This window comes from Glandiceps talaboti, chromosome 10 (genome assembly GCF_964340395.1).
Source record: "Glandiceps talaboti chromosome 10, keGlaTala1.1, whole genome shotgun sequence".
Taxonomy (NCBI): Eukaryota; Metazoa; Hemichordata; class Enteropneusta; family Spengelidae; genus Glandiceps; species Glandiceps talaboti.
In genome coordinates, this window is record NC_135558.1 from 9237292 (window position 1) to 9264702 (window position 27411).

The 27411-nt window shown below is 32.8% G+C and overlaps 1 protein-coding gene across 1 annotated transcript in view; it reads right to left on the reverse strand.

Annotated features, from left to right (window-relative positions):
• The window catches only part of LOC144441366 (uncharacterized), a 33878-nt gene extending 9109 nt beyond the window's left edge, over positions 1 to 24769 (reverse strand). Inside the window, exons 1-2 of the mRNA XM_078130923.1 lie at positions 24540 to 24769; positions 4681 to 5376 (exon numbers count right to left, since the gene is read on the reverse strand). Of these exons, the coding sequence (XP_077987049.1) occupies positions 4681 to 5130 (450 nt within the window). The 5' untranslated portion in view covers positions 5131 to 5376; positions 24540 to 24769. The remainder of the gene's footprint in view (positions 1 to 4680; positions 5377 to 24539) is intronic.
• Between the last annotated feature and the right edge of the window lie 2642 nt (positions 24770 to 27411).

The window sequence follows — 27411 nt, forward strand, 5'->3', positions numbered from 1 at the left end:
ATATATTTTGACCTAGCTGTTTCTTATATTTGCTTGCATATTTCAATTCAGAGAAAACAGAAATTTTTCACTTCTACCACAATACTGATTTTTCTTTATGGCTTTTTAGTGAGTTCCAGTGTGGGTACTTGGGGGTATTTACAATCATGCTTGCAGTGTTTTCTACTGAACTTTAACTAGTTATGCTCATGAAAGTACGGGCATGAAAATACCCTGAGTGTGCCACGCTTGTACTGACATGTCATGACATTCTGTAATAGCATTTGTTTATTTGTATACACACATATTGTTTAGTTTTACTGGTCTAAGATTAAATTTTCCATTCAGTTTTGTGAAAACAACAGTTACTTGATGAAAGTTGTATGTTATTAATGTTATTGAAGTGAAATCAAAATATCATTTTGTACCAAAAAAAACTTAACCATATCAAATCTACTCTTCAGTTTTGCAACAACTTTTTGAAAGTCATGGAGAATTGAAAGCAGCAAAAACATTTTGTGTTCACTTTAAACATAATTATTTCAACAACATGACGCGATTTGCCAATCTCAAGGCTAGTGAATCCATATCTTTTGAGCAGTGATTAATTTACAAGAATAAGCTTTCTTCAAATAAATAAATGTATACATTTATGCATAAATAAATAAATACATACAATGTAATAAATATATCAGCATACTATCCGGCAACCTCAAGGCCACCAAATCTACATCGTTTGAGCTGTGATTTGCAAGACTTAGTTTCTACAACTAAATGACAAAGTATATACATAAATAAATACAAGATAATTTTTAGGCTATTTGGCAGTCTAATGGCCAAACAATTTAATTGATCTTTAGAGGTGTTATTTTTATGTATGAATCAAGACTATAATTTTTTTAAATAAATAATTCCAGCAATACAGGTTTTTTTTTTTTTTTTTTTTTTGTAGTGTTTTTTTTTTTAAGGGCGGTAAAACTTAACTGAGTTCCCCAGTCATTTTATTGGTGTTCCACACCAAAAATTACATTAAAATGTATGGGAACTGTGCCAGTTTTACCACATTTACCAATGTCTGTTACCAGGGTTACCACACTTTAGCAAAAACACTAAATACGTCAATGAATGGGAAAAAAACAAGCAAATGCTTGACACTACAGAAGTTGAATACTAGATGGTTGTCATGGACACTCGGCAGGATATGAAATGTCATATTGAAGAAAAACAGGCGAAATAAAAGTAATATATATTTTAGCCATGCATCATTTCATATATTTGTTGTCAGTCAATAAACTTGTAAATGCAATTCCTGTCTAAAAAAACAACAAAACTAAGAAAAATTATATATGAAATGGCTGCATAAAATTTATCATGGGAAAACAGCTAGGCTCAAAGGAAAGGGAAGGCTACCACTGAGGGCGCTATATAATCCAGCCTGCTAGAACATTGACGCAGCCAACAAGAGGGTCTCTTGATTCCAGCCAAGGTTACAGTCTGGATGATGATGATAATAGTGACAAAATAAAAAGCATTAGTTTCAAAGTCTAGGAGTTTATCCTCTGTATTACTGAGAGAGTAGAAAATACCTAGTCTAACTCAGTAACTGTAAGACTCATGTAGACTCGGGTTAGTGTAAAAGGTGCTCCACGCCAGAGGTACCGCCGTCCATGGCTTTTGTTCAACAACATTCAGTGCAGATCGGAGGTCTTACTGCAAGACTAGAAAGCACTATGCCATAAAAGTACAAGCAGTATGTGAATTCTAGTGAAACAGGTCACACTGAATGAACACTATGACCGTGGGGCATAAGAATTTTATAGCGTCTCTGACAGGTTAAAAATTGACAGGTGTCCATTAAACCGTAGGCTTTTTGTGGTGCCTTAAATTTCTGTGACACTAACTTTAAATCAGTTAGGGAGGATCGCACATTGTCACACAAGCTTTGTTCGTTTTAAGACAAAACCCCCTTCCCCCTCCTCCTAAACGAATGTTCACGATTTTAAATCTACCGGGCTGTGTCAGATGATGTGAGTTGCATCTTTACATGATCAATGACGCAGGAAGGTGGATCTCAAGGTATGTGACGTTGGTTTTTGGTTAATTCAACCATGATATTGCTTCACTACTGCAGTATCTACATGGATTGAGCAATCGCTACATGAAATAGTCCTAAAAATTTTACTTTGTTTTAGCTTTGAATAAATTTTTAGTTTTGAATACAGACCCCATTGAGCATTGTCATGGGTTGAGTGAAACGACATTGTCAATGTCATCCACTGACTGCGAAGGATACGTGTACATCATTGTTGAAGGAACAACATAAAAACTAAAATACACCAGATATATCTAGTATATAGATACATACAAGTATGTGTTATAATACGACATATAGCTGAACATCTTTGCAAAACAACTAGGCATGACTTGCAAATATTCACAACATTATGTAATGATGTAAACTGCATATTGGCCATAAAGTAAAAATCCCAACTCTCAGTTTACTACTGTATTAAATGCATATATTTTAAAGTGGCCATATGGACGAGGATTCGCTATTTATTTTGGATTTTTAATTTATAAAACAATTTTATCATGACTTCCTACTTGAAAAATCAATGTGAAACAGCATATGTCAAGTCCTTGTTTGTAACTCAATAAATTGCAAAAAAAAAAAATAAATGTGTAAAATGTTTGTTATTGTACATACAATAACAAACTTTTTACACATTGTTTAGCTTTTTGCAATGTATTGACTTACAAACAAGTATTTTGCATATGCTGTTTCACTTTAATTTTATGTTATTTCACATTGATTTTCCAACTAGGAAGCTGTGATAAAATTGTTTTATAAATTAAAAATCCAAAAATAAATAGCGAATCCCCAGCCATATGGCCACTTTAATTTACTACTGTATTAAACGCATAAAGTTTAATTCCAGAAACCATACATATACTCATGATTCTGGTATTAAGCCATGAATCTGTAATGTATGGCTTCCTAGGATGCCACACACAAATTTCAAATTTCAAATATATTACATGATATCGAAATACTGTCCCATTTTCTCGATGCAATGAAGTGAATGATGAATGAAATGTGTATAAATGTAGTTGTTGAGTCGTATATACCCTTAATATGTATTATTACATCCGTAACATTTTTGCAATGGATCCCAGCATTTGAAATTTTATCAACTTGGTGTTTACGTTTTCTTCATATATTCAGTGGTCTGAACAATAATCATAATTCGACTTACTAAAAACATCACCTATTCAGTCTAGGTGTTAGCTAATACTTCCACTCGATGAACTTAAAAGTCAATTAAGGTGCTAAGCTCCGGCATTAAAATACATTAATTTACTGGTAATGAACATTTCTAATCACAGAGTCGAACAATTTACGTGGAGGCAAATCCTAGAGTTCCGCTGACACATCAATGATGTACTACAATGGGCAATTGCATTCCTTCATTCTGACTTTTATTCACTCATTTGATCAACAGCAAGACTGTAAAATATATCATGTTATATTGTTCAGCCCTACCAGACTTCTGAATCAAAGCTGTGATAGCATGGCTTGAATGTCATATCTTAAGACTAATCCACAATAAACTTGCACCAAATCATCATTAATTTCAACAATATGACCAATGTCTATTTCCGGTAAAGTTACACAATTAAATATTATTCCCCAATATTTTTCTTCGTTCAGCTAAGGAAAGTATGAGTGACCTAAGGGGGCTTCATCACTACTCGTCTAGCAACTCGCAGTGACAAACCCTTAGGTCACGAGTATTTTCCGACCGAATGAAGAAAAATATTGGGGAATAATATAACTATACCTCCTCAAGCATTATTTGTGAAAAATCAGAAAAAATGCTCAATCTGCTCCACTTTTTAAGATGAAACACTTTAACCCATAAACCATATAAAATTATATAATCTACTTAAAGTTTAAATGGCATCAAGACACTTCTATTTGCAAGGGCTTTTTAATTGTTTCTGTTGGACCACTTTTGACTCTTGTTAAGCACCATAGAACGTAACCTTTTACCTCATTTTGGTGCTTTACCTTTATTTTTGATTGATTGATCGATCAATTAAGTAATTGATTCATTGATTGATTTATTGATATGAGGTGGCAAATTGTCATGTGCTATACAAATCTTTTTGATTGATTGATTGATTGATTGATTGATTGATTGATTGATTTAATGATTAATTTTACATAGGAGATGAATGAACGGCTATGTGCATACATATGTTTTTTTTTTTGATTGATTGATTGATTGATTGATGGCTTAATAGATCAATTGAATGGTTGATCTAACATTGGAGATGAGTGATTGTCATGTGCTGTAAAATCTTTTCGATAGATTGATACATTGATTGATCAGTTGATTGGGTGACTGACTGATTGATTGATTGAATGATTGAGCTGACATTGGAGATGAGCGGTTCTCATATACTGTAAAATCTTAATGACATGAGCAGTTCTCATATATTGTAAAATCTTAATTGATTGATTGATTAATCGGTTGATTGATCGATTGTGCTTACAATTTACATAGGAGACAAGTGGTCATCATGTGTTATACAAATCTTTTGATTGATTGATTGATTGATTGATTGATTGATCGTTATTGATTGCTGTGACACAAGAACTGAGTGCTTCATATTTGATGGTTTAGATGAACTTACCCTCCTTGGTGATTGGTCTTCTTTCTTTGGCTCTAATGGTTCCTTCAAGAAAAGAGCATGAGGAGGTGCTTCTTCTGTTTGACTACATTCCTTTGTTTTGATATCTCCTGAGCTTCTTGGGAACAGTTGAAATATAGCTTTTCTCTTAGGTTTACTCTTAGCACTGGAAGTGTCTTTACTATATTTCGCATCTGTTGCATCTTTGTTCACATATTCGTCGGACTTGCGTGCCTGAGTATATGAAACTGTGCCCGTGGGTGCTAATGAGTTCCAACTCCGACTAATGTGAACTGTTTCTGATGGACTTGAAGGTGCCGATGCAGTGGTTATGAGTCTATCAAAGCTGTGACTGTTTTCTATGGTAGATCCTTGAGAGCAGTCCTCACAAGATGGTGACTTCTTGTACAAATCAACTGTTAATTTACTCTTGTTCTTGCCTAGTCCAAACATGATTGGTTCGTCACCAGACTCCTCAGAAATTGTAGTGTTCTCGTTCAACTTAGTTTCATTATTGTCGTCATCCACAGTTGAGATTTTGATTTCTGGACTACTGACTTTACGGTTCAACAGTGCGAGAGTGCCTTCAGACTTCCGTGTTGGTAATTCCGGATTACTAATTTTCCGTCTCCCCAGGAGTGGCCGAGTAATTCCCTCGAATCTTCGTCTGGTTTCTTTCTTTTCTGTTACTTGTAGGTCCTACAATGACAAAAAAATTGAAAAGTTATGACGAGTCTACTTTTAAAAATTGATGTATTTTGTTTCTGTAAAGTGACACAATATGGCTGCATTTCTTCATACTTTTGTCATAAATGATACCATTTGTAAATAACTGCAATACAGTTCTTCTACTGGAAATTCAAATATTTCTGTTTCAAATACATGTGATATAAAAAAAATGGCTACATTTTTAAAAATGGCTACATTTTCAATCATAAGCAAAAAATAATATCCTGAAAACCATAAACAATCTGTGATCTTCCCCTGACAACCTCCAAATGCATAAATAACATAGCTGGGTCAGTGCACTGATTTGTGGAGAGCAAATCATATTTTTTAATTTCCTGTTATGCACATTGTAGAATTTCACGTTGTTCCAGAATTCCACAATGTTGGAATAAAAAATCTCTCATCTGTATTTTACTTTACTTTATATTGTTGCATAAGAAATGATTTTACCATTTTATTATAATTAGCATAATCATGACATGTTGTATCATAGTTGTCTTCACAACTTCAAAAATTAACTGACCATGTTCCTTCTAGTCAAATAGACAATATGTCATTTTTGAAAATATGGAGTCTCAAATCAAATTGAGTTTGAATGGCTCTCCAACAAGGTCTCCTTTGGTATATTAAAAGACAATACAATGTAGCAATTATACCATATTTAAAGTGTATTTTCATTTATCTCTTTGCAAAAATTTTACTTATTGCATATTTGTCTGTAGTAAACGGTGTATGGATGATTCTACTTTGATTCCAATTCAGTTTGGTTCCAGTATTGTTCAAATATTGTATGCTATTCTATGTTACTTGCTACACGACATGTTAATATTGGTATTGAAAAGGAAAGCATATCTTATGAATTCACTATAGTATGTTGCTTAAAAACCTGAATGTCAAAATAAAATAATAAATAAGTCATAACTGGCTTCATTCACTTGTTAGCAGGACAGAGCTGGCATCGATAGGCAGTATGAAAACGATACAGAATCACCAGTTCTCCAAAACATCCTTCTATCATACGCACATACTACTTTGATAATCAGACCGAGATTACCCATTAAACTTCGGGCAAACGTTGCTGTCATCAGAGATATACAAGCCCAAAAGATCAAAAGCTGAGATAATTCCACTCCAACATTACGGATGCTATTCTTGGCGTTTTTGTGCAAGAAAATTAAATCAACCCGGACTTTCAGCAGAGATAAGAACTGTCACCGAGTCAAAAGAAAGGGTCACTTTGGACATTTCATGTAGATTGAGGAATTGATAAGAAATGACTGGAGGATATACACAATTAAACATCCCATGAATTATTCCACTAGATTCATTAAAAGAGCATTATACATTGTATGCTATTCCCAGGCAAGCTGTTGCTTTGAATTCGGAATGAATCCTAAACAGACTTAACTTTCAGAAGCTCCAATCCGTCACTGGCAAAGTGATAGGACTCGTGACTGAGAGAGAATGAATATCACATGAGCTGACATGTCGGCAATGAGAAGTCAGTTCCCATGGATTTGTTGGTGATGTGAGGTGCAGCTGGCTAATTCTCATAGTTTAGCCTCTCATCTCCTTAAGACGTTTGTTAGTTAATGTGTATTTTTGAACTAAGTCCTTTAATACATGACTATCGTAAGGCTCTTTATCATTACCAAGCATGTTTGAAGGTTCTTCGACCAAAATGTCACAATTTTTATTTTATTTTTGAGATCTGTTCAGGAAACTGATCATGTCTATCAACTTAAGCCCCAAGACTGTTAACTTGAGGATTTTTTCCAAAATGCAGATTCAGATGTACTGCATATATTTTTTTTGGTCTCCGAGTGCTAAAATAAATTGGCAATACCTATAACACAAGATTAGAGTACTCCTGTTACCAGCTAGGTTTTCCTTCCTAGAAGACCATAGCTGTTGATCAAAATTCCTGTGGTGTACGAGTTACTGTTCTGAAACCTGTAGTCAATACACGTACTGCAACACATGGAATATTGTATTGATTTTACAAGATGTTCATATCTTATCTATCTGTCATAGAGTATAATAAAACCAGTCTGAGAATTAAAATGTACCTCCATAAAAGTACTGTTACCTGGTTAAAATTACCCTTTAAAACTTTGAATTTTATAATCAGGGTTCCATTTTCCCAGATGCTGGAGATGATAAAATGAGTACGAGACTGCAGGTAAAATCTAACCAAGACTTATATCTCTCGCAGGCCTTAATGTATTTGACAGGTCTTGATAACAATCTTTGGAAGAGCAAACTGACTTTAATATTGCCATAGATTTAGGATTTGACATGTGATATATAATAGCACTTGATATACATCAAATTCTAGGTTGTGTGCGTCAGTTTCTGTGCCAAGAAGCACTCTGAAGTGATGTCTGTGTGAGTATTTGAGAACATTGAAATTTGAATTCCCTCCTGAAGCAAAGAACGTGAACACAATAATAGGTTAGGTGGGATATTCTCTGTTGCATTACACATCACAAGCATCTGTCCTAATATGTCACATGGCTACAATCATTCCAGAATGAAAGTAACGATCTGTTTTGCCTCAGCAGTGTTCATTTGCTTCAATTTAAATCAACAAGAGCCACTCCATCAATGTTAGCCCGACAATATGGTGGCCATCATGCAATGCTAATGAAACCTGTCTCTCAAGTTGTAATACTTTATCGGTATTGAAGGTGATAGATAGCAATTTACAAGGAGTAGGACGTCACTGTCTCGAGGTTATTTATGAAAGCTCATATACACCTTCTGGTGACACTTATCATGAAAGGGAAATTAGAAGGAGTCCACTTATTATTAACATCAATGACACGGCTGAGTTTAAACATTAAAAAAAATGCTTCATACTTTTCATGGCTCAATACAAAGGTTTCATACATATACACTGAAATATACGTCTGGTCGTCAAATCACCACAAGCGACTTTACTATGGACGACTGAAACAGACTATGGCTTTCATAATGACCTCATAAGCAATTTTTACTTTGTACATTAATTGACAATCGAATACACTCACTTCGCACTATATCTAACAGACAGAAATCATCATGTTTGTCAAATCTAAAATTGAATTTCGATGACAGTTAATTTGTGTTTAATACAAAACTGTTTGAAAAGTCATAAATCTGTAGTTTTCATACAAGTCTACTCAGGCAGCCATTTTGAATAAAATTTTGAACAATATATGTGATAAATTCAAAGAATTCTGATTATAAACTGCAACTCTTGTGTATTCTTGAACTTTATGGCAATTACTTTCTTTTTTGTTTCATCTTTCTTCCATCCACAGGGAAAATACTCTGACGTGTTTAAATTTTGTTAACTTTTTTCTCAACAGTTTGAAGGTTATCAACATGTTTAATATACATCACTTCTTTTAGCAGTTACAAATAGGTTTAGGTCTTAATATCTTGCTTTTCTCATATATTCTTTTTAAAATTTGAAGTATACATTTTTATGTTGCGAAAGTAACAACACATTATGATGTCATTCATTTTACAGTTACAGAAGATTTGATTTAAAATTCTATATTTTTTCTCCTTAGTTTTAAAATTTGAAGAGTATGCTTTTGTTGCAAAAAGCAACAGGATAGTGATTCATCACTTCTTTGTGCAGTTTATACATAGATAAACCTTATCTTGTGAAACCATTTGATTTGCAAAGAAAAAAACATCCATAAACATTGATTTTTTGAGTTACTAGTATCTGTAAGAAGTAAAAGTATTAAAAAGAATGTCTTCAAGGTAAAGAGTATCTGGGCAGGAGGTACAATTTCAGTATTCGATGTGAACAGCCACCCACAGATTTAAAATTTACAAAAATGCTATCAAACTGCCTGGAAGGGCATTGCACAATGTCGCCAGGATGATACCATGGGAGTGAATACATGGTGAACTCTCGCAGATCATTACTTGTCAGCAAACAAATACATTTATGTTATTGTATAGCAGCTTCAAATGGAAAGGTAGCTTTGGTTAGTAATTTGATATCTAAATGATGTCGACACGCAGCTTGTTACTTCTCTCAATCTGGTAGCCGATCAATACCAAAATGTCCGCCCTTGTTGCTGATACCTCAGCTAGGCTAATTGGAGTAGCAGATAACAGGCAGGGATCCACCATGCTTGGCATGGGTTTGTGTTATGTACATGACAGCCATCTCAAATAGGAAATCATTCGCCTAGAGTTTATACATGACAGAAAAATGAAAACCTACCATGAAATGGTAGTATAAGATTAAAATATATACAACTTTTCTACACGATTTAAAATCAATATAAATGTTCGGTTTTGTTTGTATTTAAAATGAAAAAGACTTGTCCATTTGAAAAGCTTGAAGCAAAATTAATGAGGTTGTTTGTATAAAGCTTTGGTGAAGTTAATGAGATTGTTTATTTATTCATTACTTGAGTACACAAGGTTAAATACTGAAGTATTGGGATTTTGCCAGAGGTGTAAAATTCCTTGGCATTCCTATCTATAAATGTATAGTCGTTAACAGGACACTGACCAGTGTATCCAAACATAATACATTATTGATAAGACAATGACTCTTTTTTACACTGTATTCAATGAAGGAAATTTGTGGATGAAAACAAACAAAAAATTTCTTATTTTTCTCTGACTTTACTTGGGTAGAGTACAATATTATTTAATTTCCTGTCGGTTTAAATTCAAAATGGCCGACACATGCCATATTCTTAGTAGAATATAGAACATATTCAATTCTTGAATATTGAGTACAATATGGTTAAATGGCTACTTTCTACTTTCAATTCTTGAATACTTGATACAATTTTATCAATTTGTGAACTATTTGGTGGGAAACATTTTGTTTGTCATTTCGACATATGTAGTTATAAAAGTCTGTGGCCAAAAGGTAATTTCTCCTGAACATAATTATATGCATAAAATATGTAGTTCACAATGTCCACCACTTTGGTATCAAAATTTATCCGATGCATGAGCAAGTGATCTTACTTCTGCAACATCTACCTACAAAAAGTACACTTTAGCTTGACATTTCTACAATTCCCTCGAGTCTTTTCGATCAGCTGCATAGCTTACACAATATATGTTTTCGTGTATCTTTAAATGATTCCACTTAAATAAGAGTCAGAGTCTCGGATGACTCCAGGGTTATGTTATTCATGTAAAATAATTGTCACCGAGGGGAATAGGACGTCTTTCACCCTAAGGGCTTCTAAAATTGAATAAAATGATTTATCCCTCTGGGAAAAATACTTTACAACCTAAGTAATGTAATACTGCAACATGTTACTGCATTTTTTTTTTTTTTTTACAGAAAATTGTCATTTTTTTGATCCCCGTCTCTGGAGAATCACTCAGTTTTTCCCCATTAGTGAAACTTCATGATATCTACTGATAATCGCCAAATCTTTAGAAGAATTCATTGCTTGTATGCAAAAGATGGCAGACTGCTTAAAATCATTTGTTCACCACAGCCTATGGTGTGCTTTAGAAATTCAGCGCTACTGAACAGAACACTGTTCTGGAAATCGATGGTGTGTAAATTTGATTGATTGATAAGAACGTCAAGCTGTTATTTCACTAAAGTATCAGTTTATTATACATTCATGGTGGTTTAATGCATAAAAATGTGAGATAGCCGGGAAATGGTGTTTCTGTTATTTCAGTTTGTTTCATTGAAAAAAGTATGTTCAGATTTGATTTAGCAGAAAAAACCCCAATTTACACAAGTAAATACATTTCAGGTGATAAAAAAATATTTGAGAGTTTTAGTGTAGCATCTACATTCAGAGAATATCATTAACAATTCTAGAAAAAGTAGTGGAAGAAATTTATAGACTATATCTACAAGAACACAAAATTCAGTGCTCACTTTAAAGCAAACTGCAGATATTAGTAGCTCGTACATGAAACACTTGCATTTAAATTGAGTAAAATTAATTTTTTTTTTATAACATCGACATTTTGAATTAATTTTTCATCCAGGATCTATTTCATACAACTTTTTAAAAAAAAAACCAAGATTTTTGTGAAAAAGTAAAGACATTTACAATTCTTTTTGCTAAAATTATGGTACTGTATTTGTCATCACTGATGGGGCTTAACTAAAATGTCAATATTTGGGTGAAAAAGTAAAAATATTTATAAATCTTTTTGTGAATTATATCCTTCAGTGATGGGGTTAAACTATATTTACTTTGTAAATCAAATATTGAAGAAAAAACTACGGTTGGGTTGATGGAAATAGTGCAGACCTTCTAGGCAGGAGAGGTGACATAGAGGTCAATCTCAGAAATGTCACTAATTTAGTGACAAGGTCATGCTATATCAAGCTCATTTTGTCATGAATAGGGCAAATCAATCTGGGTATGAATTAATAGAAAAGCTTTAAATGGACAGCATTTGGTGCATTGATGATGACACAAAATAAGAAAAACTGCCACTTACTTTCAATACATGATCAGACAAACAAATAACATTTTACCCATCAGAGTCAAAAAATCGATAAGACCAAGCGACTGATGTCAGTATACATTATAACAACATTCTGTCAGAATCAATACAGCCTGTGTTTCTGTCAGCAAACTGTGGGCACATCGGAAAAACAGGTATTTGTTGTCAATTGTACACAAGTCTGTAACTAAACCAACGGATTGATTTTTTGGGCTCGGCTACGTACGGCAGAAATACAGTTGATTACTGACTTGACATCAAAGTCGTTGAAATACACTGATGTAATGAAACATTTATTTTTAGAACGCCATAGAAAAAAAAACGTTATTAAAATTCCGCAATATCGCCAAATCGATCTCTTGTTCATGTCTTTCTTATAGAGCTTTGGGGACAAGATCCAGATAAAAAATGACGTTAGGGATTACATTCTGTGGCATTGGAAACTGATAATACGACATAATCTTTTATTAAATAAATTATAGGAAGAAATTGCTAAATGTTGACTAGGACAGCAGCTTGACATTACAACTATTTTAATAGGTTCAAGTATTATTTGTATTTTTCCATGTTGTCTTGCGGTATCATGTGATAAAATTAATCTCTTTTTTCATTCAAAACCAGACTTGCATGAAAAGAATATGGCAAAATATATTCTATTTGTAAATGTACTCTATACAATAGTAATCTATACAATAATACATTAATTCATGAATAAGGAATATTCCAACAATTTTTAGTCTAAATTTAGGTTGAAATGTGCCAGATGATGAAAATAGTAAGAATTTTGCTGCACTAGTTTTGGCGGGAAAATACTCTTATCTTTAGTTTCTTTCACTGACAATGTATAAGACTGTTGTGTTCACTTCAATACTACAGTAATATACCAACATGACTACTTTTGGCAGGAAAATGCCCTTATTTTAGCTGTTCAGTGTTTGCTATATTGTGTTATATATATTGTCTTGTATATTATAACCTACTTTAGAACATTGAAATATTGTATGAATGAAATGAAAATGAAAAAGAAAAGAAAAATGAAGAGAAACTGCAGTTCCAACACAAAATTGGTGTCATATTTGTAGATAAATTTTAATTTCAAACATGAAAATTGAACTGCCATTGAATGAAACTCGAAGTTAATTCTGACACTTGTAAAAATCCCCATAAGCAGTATTGCATAAGAATTTTCGATTTCTTATACTTGTAAAAAGTAAAAGAATAAGATATTTGAGTGTCCTACGTACTGAACCATATTTTGGATGTCAACCTACCGTAGTTGGAATTCTTAGGTATGTCATATATGCACTACTGCATGTAACCTTCTATTCATTATTCAGTTTTACAAGTTCAGCAAAAGAAATATCTTTTCATGCAACTTTCATCACGATGTCAAAGAACTGTACATTCTCTACAAAATAGTTTAATCATTGTAATGTCTCCACAAAGAACTACAGATATGTGGTACACATCAATAATGTAGTGTACGTTCTAATTGTTCTCATTTATGTCAGCTCAAATTGGGAATAAAAAATCTTTTATTAGAAAAATGCAATTAGGTTTCTTCTGAACGATATAACCACAACATGGCCTTCCTTACGTCAGAACGTTACCAACTATTCAATCTTGTTAATTTGAGCACAAAATTGAAGGCAATTTGCGGTTGAATAGCTGGAATGCCAATCCACATCACGACAAATCATTGTGGAAGTAAGAAGGCAATAAGCGAAGGAACCAAATTATTACCTGATGCCTTGGTAACATACAGGTCATATTGAACATGCAATAATACTGTCAATTATACGTTTACTGTTTACCCTCCGTGTTGAATATTTGCCATTCATGAAATCTGAGGTGTTTCTTTGTTACTTAAGCTTCAAAGTAATACCTTATCACTTCATTCGGGACACTTATGTGCACTGAATGAGTAGGGCAAGAGACTCCCAAATATCGATAATCAAAAATAATGACCTGATGATTCAATATGTTGTAGTTTTTCACAATAAAATGAACTTTGATATCAATTTTAAAATCCAAATATCCTGGAATGGATATTACAGCATAAATGTTACAAAAAAAAGGAATTATAATAATTATAATGGTAACAGCCAGAGAAATATTTGAACCAGAAAATGTGATTTTTTAAAATATTGAATCTTGCCTATCTAGCTTTTACGCTACACAAATCATAATTGTGAGAGAATTCATGTGTACAGTACAACATAAACAGATGATGTCATTGTTTTGCGTGCACACTGGTGATGTTTGATAATTGAGTGAACTGGTGATGTCATTGCCAATTGTAAGCTAACTAGTGATGTCAGTAGATTAAAATGTGAGCATACAGACTAATGTTGAACTACAAACTAGAATTTCAATTCAACTTACAAAATATTGTTACTTGCCAATAGATCTATGTGTATAGTGTCAAGAGATTTGTACTTTGGGAACACATTTAAAGTATCATAGTTCCATAGTTCAATCACTGCTCAGCTTGGCATGCTTCGACAAGAAGATAACCACTTTTATGAAAGGAGAAATGAGAACAAGAAAATTGACATGCTCTAGGAAGGAACTGTAGCAAAGATATGATTGCACTTGGGAACAATTTGGTTGAAGCATCAGCACTATGGGGAATACTTCCAATATTCATTACTTTTCAAGGACTTTTAAGAGCAATCAGAGAGAAAACCTTCACCTATATCAATTCTTCATGTTACTTAACACCTAGTCTTTGTCGTCAGTCAGTGTGTGACGGAGTCAAATTTTCAATCAAAAGGCCAAATTTTATTCAGATTTCAAGTTTATTTTTATCTTGTGTAATTGCAAACATGACCATATATGCATCCTATTCAAAATCTAATCAAATTGTGACAAAAAGTTACAACAAGAGCAGAATTTCTGACTCATAACTTTTGGAGGGAAAGGGAAGTTGTCATTCTCATTAAAATGAAATGTTGGAAAAATATGTCATCTGTTTCGCTTTATGACTGCTTTTAATGAAGATAAATAGCGTTACAACCAGACTTTCTGATCATGCATAAAACTTAATCATGAGCGCTGTCAAAATTATGACGAAATTACCATAAATTAAAAATTAGATCCAGAAAATGATCATCATCAAATTTCTGTCGTAAAAGCAGATAATTATCATACTGCAATTTAAGGCATAGCAAGGATTTTATCATATTTCTGCCACTTAGATTCAATACACAAACATGCAGTTTTGTCTCTTTAATTTCGGACAAAGATGTAATTACACCAGAATACAGCACATACTTTTGGTCTCTTGGACTGTATTTTTGATATCATATGATAAACAACTTTTTATTTTGATATGATAAATAACTTTTTTTTATTGACCGATGATGTACTAGCAGACATGAATCCTAGTAGCTATATGGTTGAGTACATTATTATCTCACTCTACTTAGAAGTCTCAAATTTGCAATAAACTGACAGGCAGTTGTCAGTATGCAGTTGCATTTCATCTTCAATTAGAAGGATAAGCCTGACCCCTTTTTGGTATGATTGTGTCGTATTAAAGTTTACTTCAAGTTCAAAAAATATTGAATCCATTAAAGGGGGCACGAGCTGAGTTCATACGTGTTCAGGTGTAATTTTTACTGTATATTTAAAGGGTACTTACAATATTGTACTTATTGAAGTACATTTAACCACCACTTGCAATTGACTGAACTCAAACCGGGTATTAAGATAAAACTCATAGACTTATAGATGATGTAATTTATGATACATAGCAAAAAATGTTCAGGTAATCCCTACTATGCAATCAACTGTTCTAACAATGCCAGAAGACAATTGTAATGTTATAGAAGACATGCATTAACATTAACATTATGCACATTATGGACAGATTGGGAACGATATTAGCTGACGACACATATCCACTATAAGGTGAGAACATGACAGTCGACGAATAGATAGAAGCGACAGACTCAGACTCCCACATACTAAAACAACACGCTATAAGCAATCATTCATCTAAATTACACAACCAACAAACAGACAAACAGACCTCAACTTTAGCCCTACATGCTCACATTTTTAGCTGTGGCCACTCTTTTTTTTAAAGCCTAGTACACTGTACTCTTTTTGAGTTGTTGTCGTTCTTTTAACCAGAGTAATGTATTTTGATTGTAAAAGTCTTGCTTTTATGTACACGGTTTTATTGTTCTTATTTACTCGTTTAAATTGTTTTTATGGCAGACGCTGAAATTTCCTGACAAGGATCAATAAAGTTTAATTGTATTGTATTGTATTGTATTGTATTGTATTGTATTGTATTGTATTGTATTGTATTGTATCGAGTGATAAACTCAGTTTGTGCCACTTTTAACAAGCAAATGGCCAGCCTTGTAGTATGAGAACCACGATCCAAGTATTCTCAACACGAACTCAAAGTAAATGCAACGTCATTACAAGTACAAGTAGCTTGAAGCTAAACACTACTGGATTCCCAAATGTAGAAATCTTTGTAGACATCATGGTTCGACCTAACATTCCATCTATATGTAAATTTAGCCTAGAGTAAGACATGTTTACAAAGTAACAATGTTTTTTATCCACAGAGCGCGACACACAACCGACATGTCACAGTAAGATCCTAATAATCCCATTTGTCATATAGCTAATACTTTTTTTTAACATCGTTGGTATTAATTTCTAATTTTCAGTCCTTTGGGAGACATGAGGAATGGAAGGGTTGGGTTATAGCGACTTATTTCGGATTGAAGTGATCAGAACACCAAAAGTGAACCGCACATCATACATTGGGTTATATCTTGGCGTTCTGATACTTGATGGGTCAAACCTTTAGACCGTGCAGAAAACAAATGTACGTGAAACACTTGTAAGACCAGGATGATGTCTGAAATTCTGTGTCAGGGAAATCCTTCATGATTTATATATAATTTATTTTTCATTTTGGTGGAATTCTTGATTTTCTATCTACAGTTGTCACCTAGCTGATCACTGACAAATTTAAAATTTTGAAAAAAAATTTTTAGCGGAGCTGTAGAAAAAGTTAGTCCTAAAAATGAATGATTCTATGTAATCCTTATGTCTCCACTGATAAGATAACACTAATGTGAGAACCTGGGATTGAAACCTTGGCCTTTAAAGACTCAGTTTGGATTAAGATTAAAATTTGGGTGTGAAGATAGTTGTCTGGTACAGCTATAGAAAAAGTGTTCTGAATAAAAAGAATGACAAGTGTGGTCCTTATGGTTCCACTGAGAAGATAACACTAATGCAAAAAACCTGGGTCTGAACCATGGGACTTTAAGAATAGTGATGCATTGAAAATATTCACAAATATTTTTAATGTTATCTTAATCTAGCAGAAATTTTTTTTTAGGAAAACTATTTTTGTTGAGATCCTCTCCTGGTATTAACAGATCAATAAAAGTTCATTTTTAAAGTGATCATAGTTCAGCAAAAAGGAAACACAGGCACAGCATTACATTTGTCGGAAATTTTTGTTTCCTTTTTAGTGAGAAAAAAACTGTTCATCAAGTAATTTTAAGTTTAAAATGTCCAACTTTTTACTATTACGATTTGATTTTTAGGCTTGAAATGACATTGTTGAATCATTTGTACATTTAAAAATTAAAATTTAAAAAAAAAATTTTTTATGAACAGTACAGAGAGAAGAAGACAACATGGATCACACACAAGAATGATGAAAGGAGAGGGTAGGGTGATCACTTCAATATTTTGTACGAGTGACAGACAAGAATTGTGTAAGACTAGTACAAAGTCCTCAAGAAGAATATGACAGAACCCTGTGACATATGAGTGCAAGTGTGGCATACTTGTAGGGTATTTACATAAGTGCTTGCAGTGTTCTCTGCAGTTGTACTTTCATGAGTTAAGCGAGTGAAAGTGCAGCTTACAATACTGCAAGCATTAGTGCAAATACCCCTGAGTACCCAAACTGGCATTAACAAGGCACTCGGTTCTATTACATGTATGTTTATCCAAAACAACAAATTTTCATAAAAATGACATTACACAATCACATGCTTTTTGTGTAGAAATACTAGAATGTCCTCATTTACATATCATTTGCATAAAGGTATGCAATAATGTTTTTGGTATTACACTACAGTGCAAATACCACTAGTATGCATGTGCACCATTCCAAGTAATCTCGGGTACATATGTAATAATAATCAGATCATTTACTTTACAAATCTAATGTAGTAAAAAGACAACTTTGAATCTGTTAGACTATCCTTAAATCAATAATGATCAGTTTGGTAGATTTTTTAGCACTGAGTTTTTGATCTGTCTTGGTCGTTCTGATGAGGATTGTCGACCAACACAGACTGAAAGCTCAATGCTAAAAACTTTTAACTCGTTTGCATCATATTTACCTGTTTATGTTATCAATATATAACTAATTCTGTCTTATGGACTGCTTGACAAACAACTTTGAAGTTGGACTGCACTGTTGTAATGAAAAATTTTTTAAGTATGTTATTACTGTATTGCTGACACTTGTGCTAGCAATCCAAAGCAAAGCAGTACATAGAGGCTTGTGGGTAATATGCCAGCAACCTACCAAAGACAACGTCAAAGTTTGAAGGAGATAACTCCAAGAATGATCAGAATTTTCACAAAAAAACGAAAATGGAGTTTTGAAAGTCGGCAAAACTTATTAAACTAATGGATTTTTATAGTATGATAGGGCTAGATGGATTACTGGCTGGATTACTGGATATAAAATGATAGTAAAATTTGAAGCTTAAGAATTATTATTAATGTATTGTTAGCCGCATGTTGATTGAAGAAAATCCAACAATGGTACCGTGATATTGAAGTCACAGTTGCCAGATGAGTATGCCATTGTGTAGTTACTTGGAGTACTTACGTTGGTTGAATTAAATCAAAAGTGAAGACAGAGTGGCACCTAGAGGAAGGTATTATAGAAACTTAACAGCTCCTTCGAGAGGTTCTCATGCTAATAAAACTTTACAACTATTCCAGGAATAACGTATACATGGATTTCATCATTGAATACTGATAATCTAACCCGATTTTAATGGTTTCTGAGTCGTGATGTTCACAAAATGTCATTTCTGTGTCGTGATGTCCACAAAATGAATTTTGTAAAAGGTTTTATCTGCCACCGTTTATATCATGTCATTCTTGGATCATTGATGTATCTAATGTACGTCCATCATTAACCATTCACGATATTAGTACTCGTATATTTGTTGGTATTTTTATTGCACCACAAATAGACGTCATTCAAAAAGCCACATTGCATTGTGAATTATTCATAACGTGTTTTCTTGAATTTCGAAACCACTCCAAGTTAGATTTGACTTTTTACAAACTTTATATCATTTTTCAATCTGTTCCATTACAATCTTTTTACTGCAGCTCTAATAACGAGTTGCAGTGAACAACCATATTTAGTAATTAACATCCTTGATACATATTACAATGGTAACTGGCCACGTACAAAGACACATGCACACATACATGGACCCTATGCCTATCTGTACAGGTCCTTAGTTCAGTCGTTCCAACTACATTACTGATATTAAAGTTGAATACATTCCACAACACTAAAATTCTTGTAATTTATTTTCTGAGGATTATAATGTTTAATTGATGACTCTGCAAATATTTAGCTACACATACCCATGCCATGCACACAAACACACATACACACACACCCACATACACACACACACACATACACACACCCACACCCACACACACCATGCACACAAACACACACACACATACAATTATATTCTACATACACTGGAGCAGATATGAAGTGTGAGTATGTTTCCATGGTAACCAAACCATATCGGTGAGATCAAGTAGTTTACCTTTATGACTGAATGAAGGCAAGCAATAGTACTATTAGTCACAACTACACATTTATACAATGAGAGAAAGAAACACAGTATGTCCATAAAGGGCACACTAAAATTACAACACATCCTCTATCAGTTTTAAGGATCCATCAATTAAATACTTAGTTTGCCATCCTTAAATTTCACCAAACCCTACCAGGAAGACGGGGAAAAAAACAAACACCATTACGCTAGTCACAAGCATGTCATGTAAAAATTCAATTTTCTGTGGATTCATTTTCTGTTTGTACCTAAATCTGCCTGACTGATGAAAAATATATAAATATATAATTTATAAATATAAAAATCCGTTTTGTTTGTGTTAAACAACTATTTAGATATATATATGTGTGCTTGTTCTGATGATATTTGAACGGTCTTTCCATTTTCAATAGTATGAAATACAGAAATTTTGAGCAAAATGAAATGTGTTTTTGAAAAAAAAAATCTATCGACAAACCTACTCGCATGCGGATGGGCAAACAAAGAATTTACTTGATGGTGCTTAATGTCAGATTCTCACATTTGAGTTCAGTTCAATAAATTTAGACCTTAACCTAATTCGCAGAATAAAGGCTCAACTTCATAATTAAATGCTTCACTGTTTTTCATTATACGCAACTATTTCTTTCAATTAGGATATTAACTTCAAAAACGACTAAAACCACAAAAAGATTTTGGTGACCAGAACCTACTTATTACTTTTCACATGCGTAACTCCCAGCGGTGGGGGATGGCAGCTAGTGGGTTGGGTGGAGGAAAGATTAAACCAACAATTTTTACAACCTTTGTGACGAATGTACTCAATATAACATGGCAGGGGAAATTTTGGAATAAACAGTGGAACACAGTATTGAATCGTATGTTTTCCTCGTAATTTAAAAATTCTGACCACTTTAATGGACTGAAGCTATTTTTGTAGTTAAGCCATACATGTACGGCTATCAGTTTTCCAACTACTGCACTGATATGCCTTTTTTTCATCATATGCTCACACCATCATATGGTTTCAACCTGGACTACATTTCAGAGTGATTGATTACAAATATCTTCCCAGCCAGTTAATGATGTTGTTTGACAGGTAGTTAGAGCAAGAGGGGTCATGACCTCTGTAAGAAGAGGTCATGACCTGTATGAGAGGTGCTGAGGCCATTTGTTGGCACATAGCAGTGGCCCATATCGCACTGTTACAATTCAAAAATCCCACAATGAGATAAACTGCTGATGGTATCAAAATCAATATATCTTTCCCTGAAGCCTTTCCCTAAAGTGCAGACCCTGCAGCGATTAGGAGGCTTAGATACATTTAGGACATTTTTGTAATATTTCTAAAGTATGCTGACCCTGCAGTGAAAAGTTTGGGTACAAGATCTACACACCTTTCGAAAATTTATGTAAAAAACAAACAATTTGAAATAATTTTGCAAGCATATATTACACCCCTGGAGGCTTAATCTATAGAATATAATAATAACATTACATACATACATACATACATACATACATACATACATACATACATACATATGCCAAAAAGTTAACACTTTTGCACTCATTTTCAATGATATAAACGAGTTCATTTTGTTCTGACCAAGTCGTGGCATGAAGTTTATTTTACTGCATGGGTATTAATGTTTTTAACTATTGTTTTCAAGTACTTGAGCTAACATAAGTATTTATTACCTACCCCGTTTATACAATCATATCAATATGTCATACAAGAAAGATCAAAGCAAGCAATTATAAAAGATGAAAATTTCTCCTAAAGTTGGTGATTGTACCATTGTTTTGGCCTCAAATGATAAACTTCTTCTGGGAAAATTTCTTGTTGATGTAAACAGTCCTCCAGCAGTCAGTTAAAGGATTGTGTTCACATAATCTCTTTATGTTATTTTTGTATGCTTTACCATGCATGCTAAGGCATGTTGTTATGCAATAAAGATTGATTGATTGATTGATTGATTGATTAATTGATTGACTAATTATTTTACAGTAAAATGTAGTCACTTTGGGTATGGTAAATTTACCATTCCAAAGTACATATTTTACTGTCCTATTCATTCTTGGCACGATGAACAATATGTTTTCCATAAAAAAATCTAGACAAAATTGTTATCAGATTTTTTTCTTTCCTTCATTGATTCCTCAAGGAAACCCCCCCCCCCCAAAAAAAAAAAAAAAAAAAAAAAATTAAGACAAAAAATTAATAAAAGTGACTATTGTGAAGAAAAGTTCTTAAACATAAGAAAAAAGACAAAACAAACAGAAATATATCTAAAATACAACAAACACTAGTAAGTTTATGACTTGACTTTTAATTCAAGTCAAGAGCATACTTTCAAGGTTCATTATGTTTCCTTGATCAAAATTTACGTAGTTTACTTTTCCCATACATGTACACGTAACAGTAATGTTTCATCTCCAAATATTGAAAGCAAAACCTATACAATAAACAATAAAAAAACTAAAATAAATTTGAAGAAATAAAAAATATTGACTGTACTCGCACAGATTGAGTTCAAAAAGTAAACTACTCTCATGTGTGTATGTGATTTATTTTTGATTATGAGACAAATTGAGTAAAATGGAATATAAATATTCTTTTGACACATAAGACTGGTATGTGCTGAATCCTAGTCTAAAAATAACGGCTACTTTTATCCTCTGTGTATGTGTATACATATCAGATGTCAGGGTCAGAATATTATTGGCACTTTACGACCTTTGACCTTCAATCTGATGATGCCCCCTACATTTGAGGTCAACATGACTGACGTAGTTTTAGGATCCAGTAACACAGCAGCCGTTTAGGGACTATATATATATATACACATTAAAGATGAAGCATATAAAGTTTATGCTGAAGATTATCGAGAGAGATAAAAACAACTTGCGTATGCATCATATAGGGCGTATTCACCAATGACGTAATTCGGCATCATGCTACCTATAAGTTCTTTACAAGTAATCCCTTTCTTGACATTATTCCTGGTAAAAATAGATATAGTTACCATTAAATATGTATTTATCCATTGCAATATTGATTTATTATGAGATAGGGCTATAGAGTTGGAAATAATCACCAAATTGATAATGCCAACAGAAATAGATCGTGATTCATATTTGAGTGAGAATGATCCACCGAGTTTTAGAGTTGATTATTTGCTGAGAAGTGTTTCGTGAGATCGAAATCTTAATGATTTAGAATATAGTTCTGGCATTACAAATACATTTATTAAATCATATACCTCACTAATAAAGAATATAGTTATTGAAATAACGAGTATTCTAGCATAGAGTTATGAATTTAAGGAATATCTTTATGAAATAATCTTGCTGATTCTAATAGAATATAATGATAACGTCACCAATAAATTTATAAAATCACATCTCATTAATTATGAATCTTAGAGTTATGAAATACGCAATATTCTTATAAAATCATCTTGTTGCTCTTTACAATATAGTTATGAAATATGCAATACCTTTATGAAATAATTATGCAGATTTAGAACATAGTTATAAAATAAGGAATATCGCCATTATACACTGGTGGAACAACAAACATAAAAATAGGCAATCAATTGAAGGTAAGATGTATTACAGAGAAAAAAACCTGAAAATGAACTAAATATGAAGTCACAAATCAAGATTTACAGCTGCTGTATGCTTGTAATATTTCTATATATTGATAAAGTAAATCTATATTTTAAATTCATAAACTAGAGAGAACAAGAATATCTTGCAATTTTCATGAAAAGAAAGAGAGAATGAAGGAAAGATTTTTCAAAATATTAAATTAAAAAAAAAATAATAAAAATATAATTATTTTTTCTAGAAAAAAAAAGAACAAAACTATCATATGAAGTTTGCAAGAGAAGAGAAAATAAGAAATTTGTGTTGTCGGTCGCATTGATTTTGAAATTGTAACTCCTTTCCTGTTCATTACCGCATGTTGTGAAATCTATATCTACTCTATATGTGCTGTGTGGGTGTATATCGACCACATCTACAGGAACCTTCTGACCCTACAAACCACCATGTCCCTGGCTGGCTCTCACAAATGTTGGAATCTACCCGAAGACTTGTTTCAGTTAATTTCTTTAAATGCTAACCCTTTTATATATTTATCTTTTACAAATTACATAACGCAAGTCCCTATTGTGTATTCCTGCAGCGGGCATAGTGATCTGACCCCAAGGTCACCTAATTTGAGGTCTTTTTCTTCTCCTTTGTGGTTGGTTCTAATTCATTCCGCTACACAGCAGCTGGTGACACTATTGTATTGATCAAATTCAGTCCTTCACATTACCTTATCTCCCTAATTTCAGTGTAATTTGGTACAGTCCTATTATTGATCTGTTTGGACGAGAATGATCCATTTTTATACATGTAGGGTGGATTCAGTTCTGATAGGAATGAGGGACTCTTTAATATGCAGTTCATGTCACCAAACATTTCCTTTTCAAGCCCTCGTACATGGGTTGTATAGTAAACAAACCTCAATTTCAGTCCTAGTTCACCATTCAGGTTATCGTATACATGTGTATATTCATAAAATTCAAAGTGAAAAAATCATCAATTTCACCGTTGACTTTTAACATGATTATCTTCCATTGGAAGAAATAACAACAAATTACTTTAAATGTGTTAGCATGATTAGTGAGATTGACAACGAAGCATTTGATAATATTGTCAAAATTATGCAACGTGAAAGAGGTTGAACATTTTGAAGTTTCTTCCACATTTGGTGAAATAAAGATGAGTATGACTTACCAATGCAGAGATATGAAAGTGTTATCATCAGTGATCAGAAAGCATCATAAAACGAACTGCTTTTCAGGTAGATAAATCTAGATGTATAACGTATATGTACAAGATTCCTATGATGATGAAGAAGGGTACTTAGGCAGAGGCATGATGATAGAAAAAACTGTAGCACACACAAGAGAGACTTTGAGGACCACACATTTCTCCAATGCAAGGACACTAGCGACTAACGAGAGTTTATGGAAGGACTAGGAATAGGCATAGTAATCAGAGAGTTCCATTAGATATGCTTACTGCAATGTACGTCACTACTACGATGATGAGTTTCCTTCTTTCAAGGCCATACTGACACAGTTTATTGTTTCTCATGCTAGGTCAAGCTAAATCTGTTCCTTAGTTCAACGACCTTGTAACTTGTATTTAACAGCAATCAGTGCATTAACTCACGCTAAATGCATTATCAGTCTGTTTTATTACAATTTTATACATGACATCCACAGAATGCACATAAAAAAAAAACAAGTTTCAAATTAAAATACAGAATTTTCGCAATACAAATGAAATAGCCAAATGGCCAGGAGTTATACATGGTTGAAGTGGCATGATGAAAATATGGCAAAAATAAATACAAGTTAAACTTGAAACTGGTTTCTCGGGAGTTGGAGATCTCAGAGGTCACTTCAGGTCATCCAGTATTTACACTATGTGTATACACATCTGAATTGTCTATTAAATAATTATTTCAAGATTTTACTTCCTTATTTTGCTAGCTGACTCATTTATTTGGGACAGGATTTAGACTAGACAATACCATTCTATCAAAGTATCATTTTTTACCATTTTAATTACAAAATTTTTAATCCGGAAGACGAGTTTGCAGGTATTTCTGTTCTGTAAATTTTGTTGAAATCTAACGAAATCTGTATTTCAGCTTGTAATGTTTAAAGCATAGTAAATGTCAAAACTGAAAGTGGATGATAATTTTTCAAAATAAATACATATGTGAAAATCATGATTTGGGCAGCTTTTTTTATTTTTATTTCATATATCGGTCCAGCTTTTTTTATTTTTATTTCATATATCGGTTTTAATGGCTAGACATTCATTCTAATAGAATGTAGACTCAGTGACACCTATGACCTATGACCAGTCTGAATGAAAATAATGGTGTCATTGTACTTAATACTTTAATAATTACTTACTCACACTCTACCAAAGTTTGTCACTGCCGACCCAAAACTTTCTATTGAAATGTCATTTGTGAAAATATCACGAGACATTGGATGGAAATCAGATTTTTATCAAAATCCACAAAAGATATGAGATGTAGTTATTTGAAAAACATGAAATAAAAAGAGGACTGCTTTTATTGTCTGTTTTTGAAACCCACGTATTAAATTGAACCACATTTTGGGGGACCTTATTAAGAAGTACATGGAGTGTCTATGATTCAAGGTACCCTTGTATTAAAAAGTGGCCATATGGATGAGAGATGGGTATTTATTTTGGATTTTTAATTTATAAGACAACCATACTACATTTTTCTACTTGAAAAAAAAACATGGAACAACATTCACTTAGTCTGTGTTCGTAATTCAGTAAATTGTAATAAGATAAAAATAAAAAAAAAATTAAAAAAAAATAAAAAAAATTGTGTAAAAAGTTTGTTATTGTATGTACAATAGTAGGGTTGTTTTATCAATTAAATTTCCCAGATAAATATCCAATTCCCATCCATAAGGCCACTTTAATAGCATGTAGTAAACAGTGAGTCAATCTGTTCACAAAGACTGAAGTGTGCAATCCAAAATTTTACATATTTGACAATTTTCTACTGGGTGTTTGGAACTAACGTTTACTTATGACAGACGAAATTTCATTTGAATAAAACATCAGGCAAATCATGTACAAATATGATCTTTATATCACAAAATGTGAATGGAGATGAAACAACTTGCATACACATGATTGACCTATTTTTAGACAGATGTATTTAATTTACTCTTAAAAATTGTGTCACTGAATTAATGTTTCTACATCAATTCATGAACACTAAAATGAAAATTCATATGAAATGAAGATTATGTTGTCACTGAATATTTGTACGTAAATGCACATTAAAATGAAATTAAAAAATCTATGTATAAATTCAATGACAATAGTATATTGTAAGTGTAGCTATAAAATACAAATAAATAATTAAATACAAATGTATAAATAAATAATTATTATATGAACGTGCCAGTCAGTCGAGTGCCTTAAAAAAACACCAATGTCCATAAATCTTGAGAAATCTAATATTTCTGGTTTAAGGTAGATGAATAATTATTATTCTTCAGGGACAAATTTTATTGGAAATCAAAGTTCTTAAAACCTCGCCAACCTTTGTCATATGGAAGCTTTCATTTGATTCTTTTGAAATAAATTTGCAGGTTCCAGTCCAAGTTGATTAAAATCTGGTGTAGGGTACACTTTGCGAAAGAACAAACGACAGTACACATAACAGCCAAAAAGAAATTACAAAGTGTACTCTACATCGGATTTTAATCAGATTGGGTCCCGTCTTGTTTTCAAGGAAAGCATCAATCTTTTATTTTCCCATACAAAGTATTCGGTGGCCATATTGGATGGCGGCCATATTTGATTCTAAAATGGCTGAATTTTGATAATCATTCTGACCTCTATTATAAAAAATATGTATGTCGACCCCTGAATTTTTTTCTTGATTTTAACTGAGAACGAGTTTGCATTTTCTTGAAGTACCAGAAAAAGTTTGAACCATTTATTTCCAAAGTATACTTCTCATTAATGAACATGTTTCTAAAACTTCAATCACTTATTTAAAATCTATTCAATATAACACACGATTCAAGGAAAT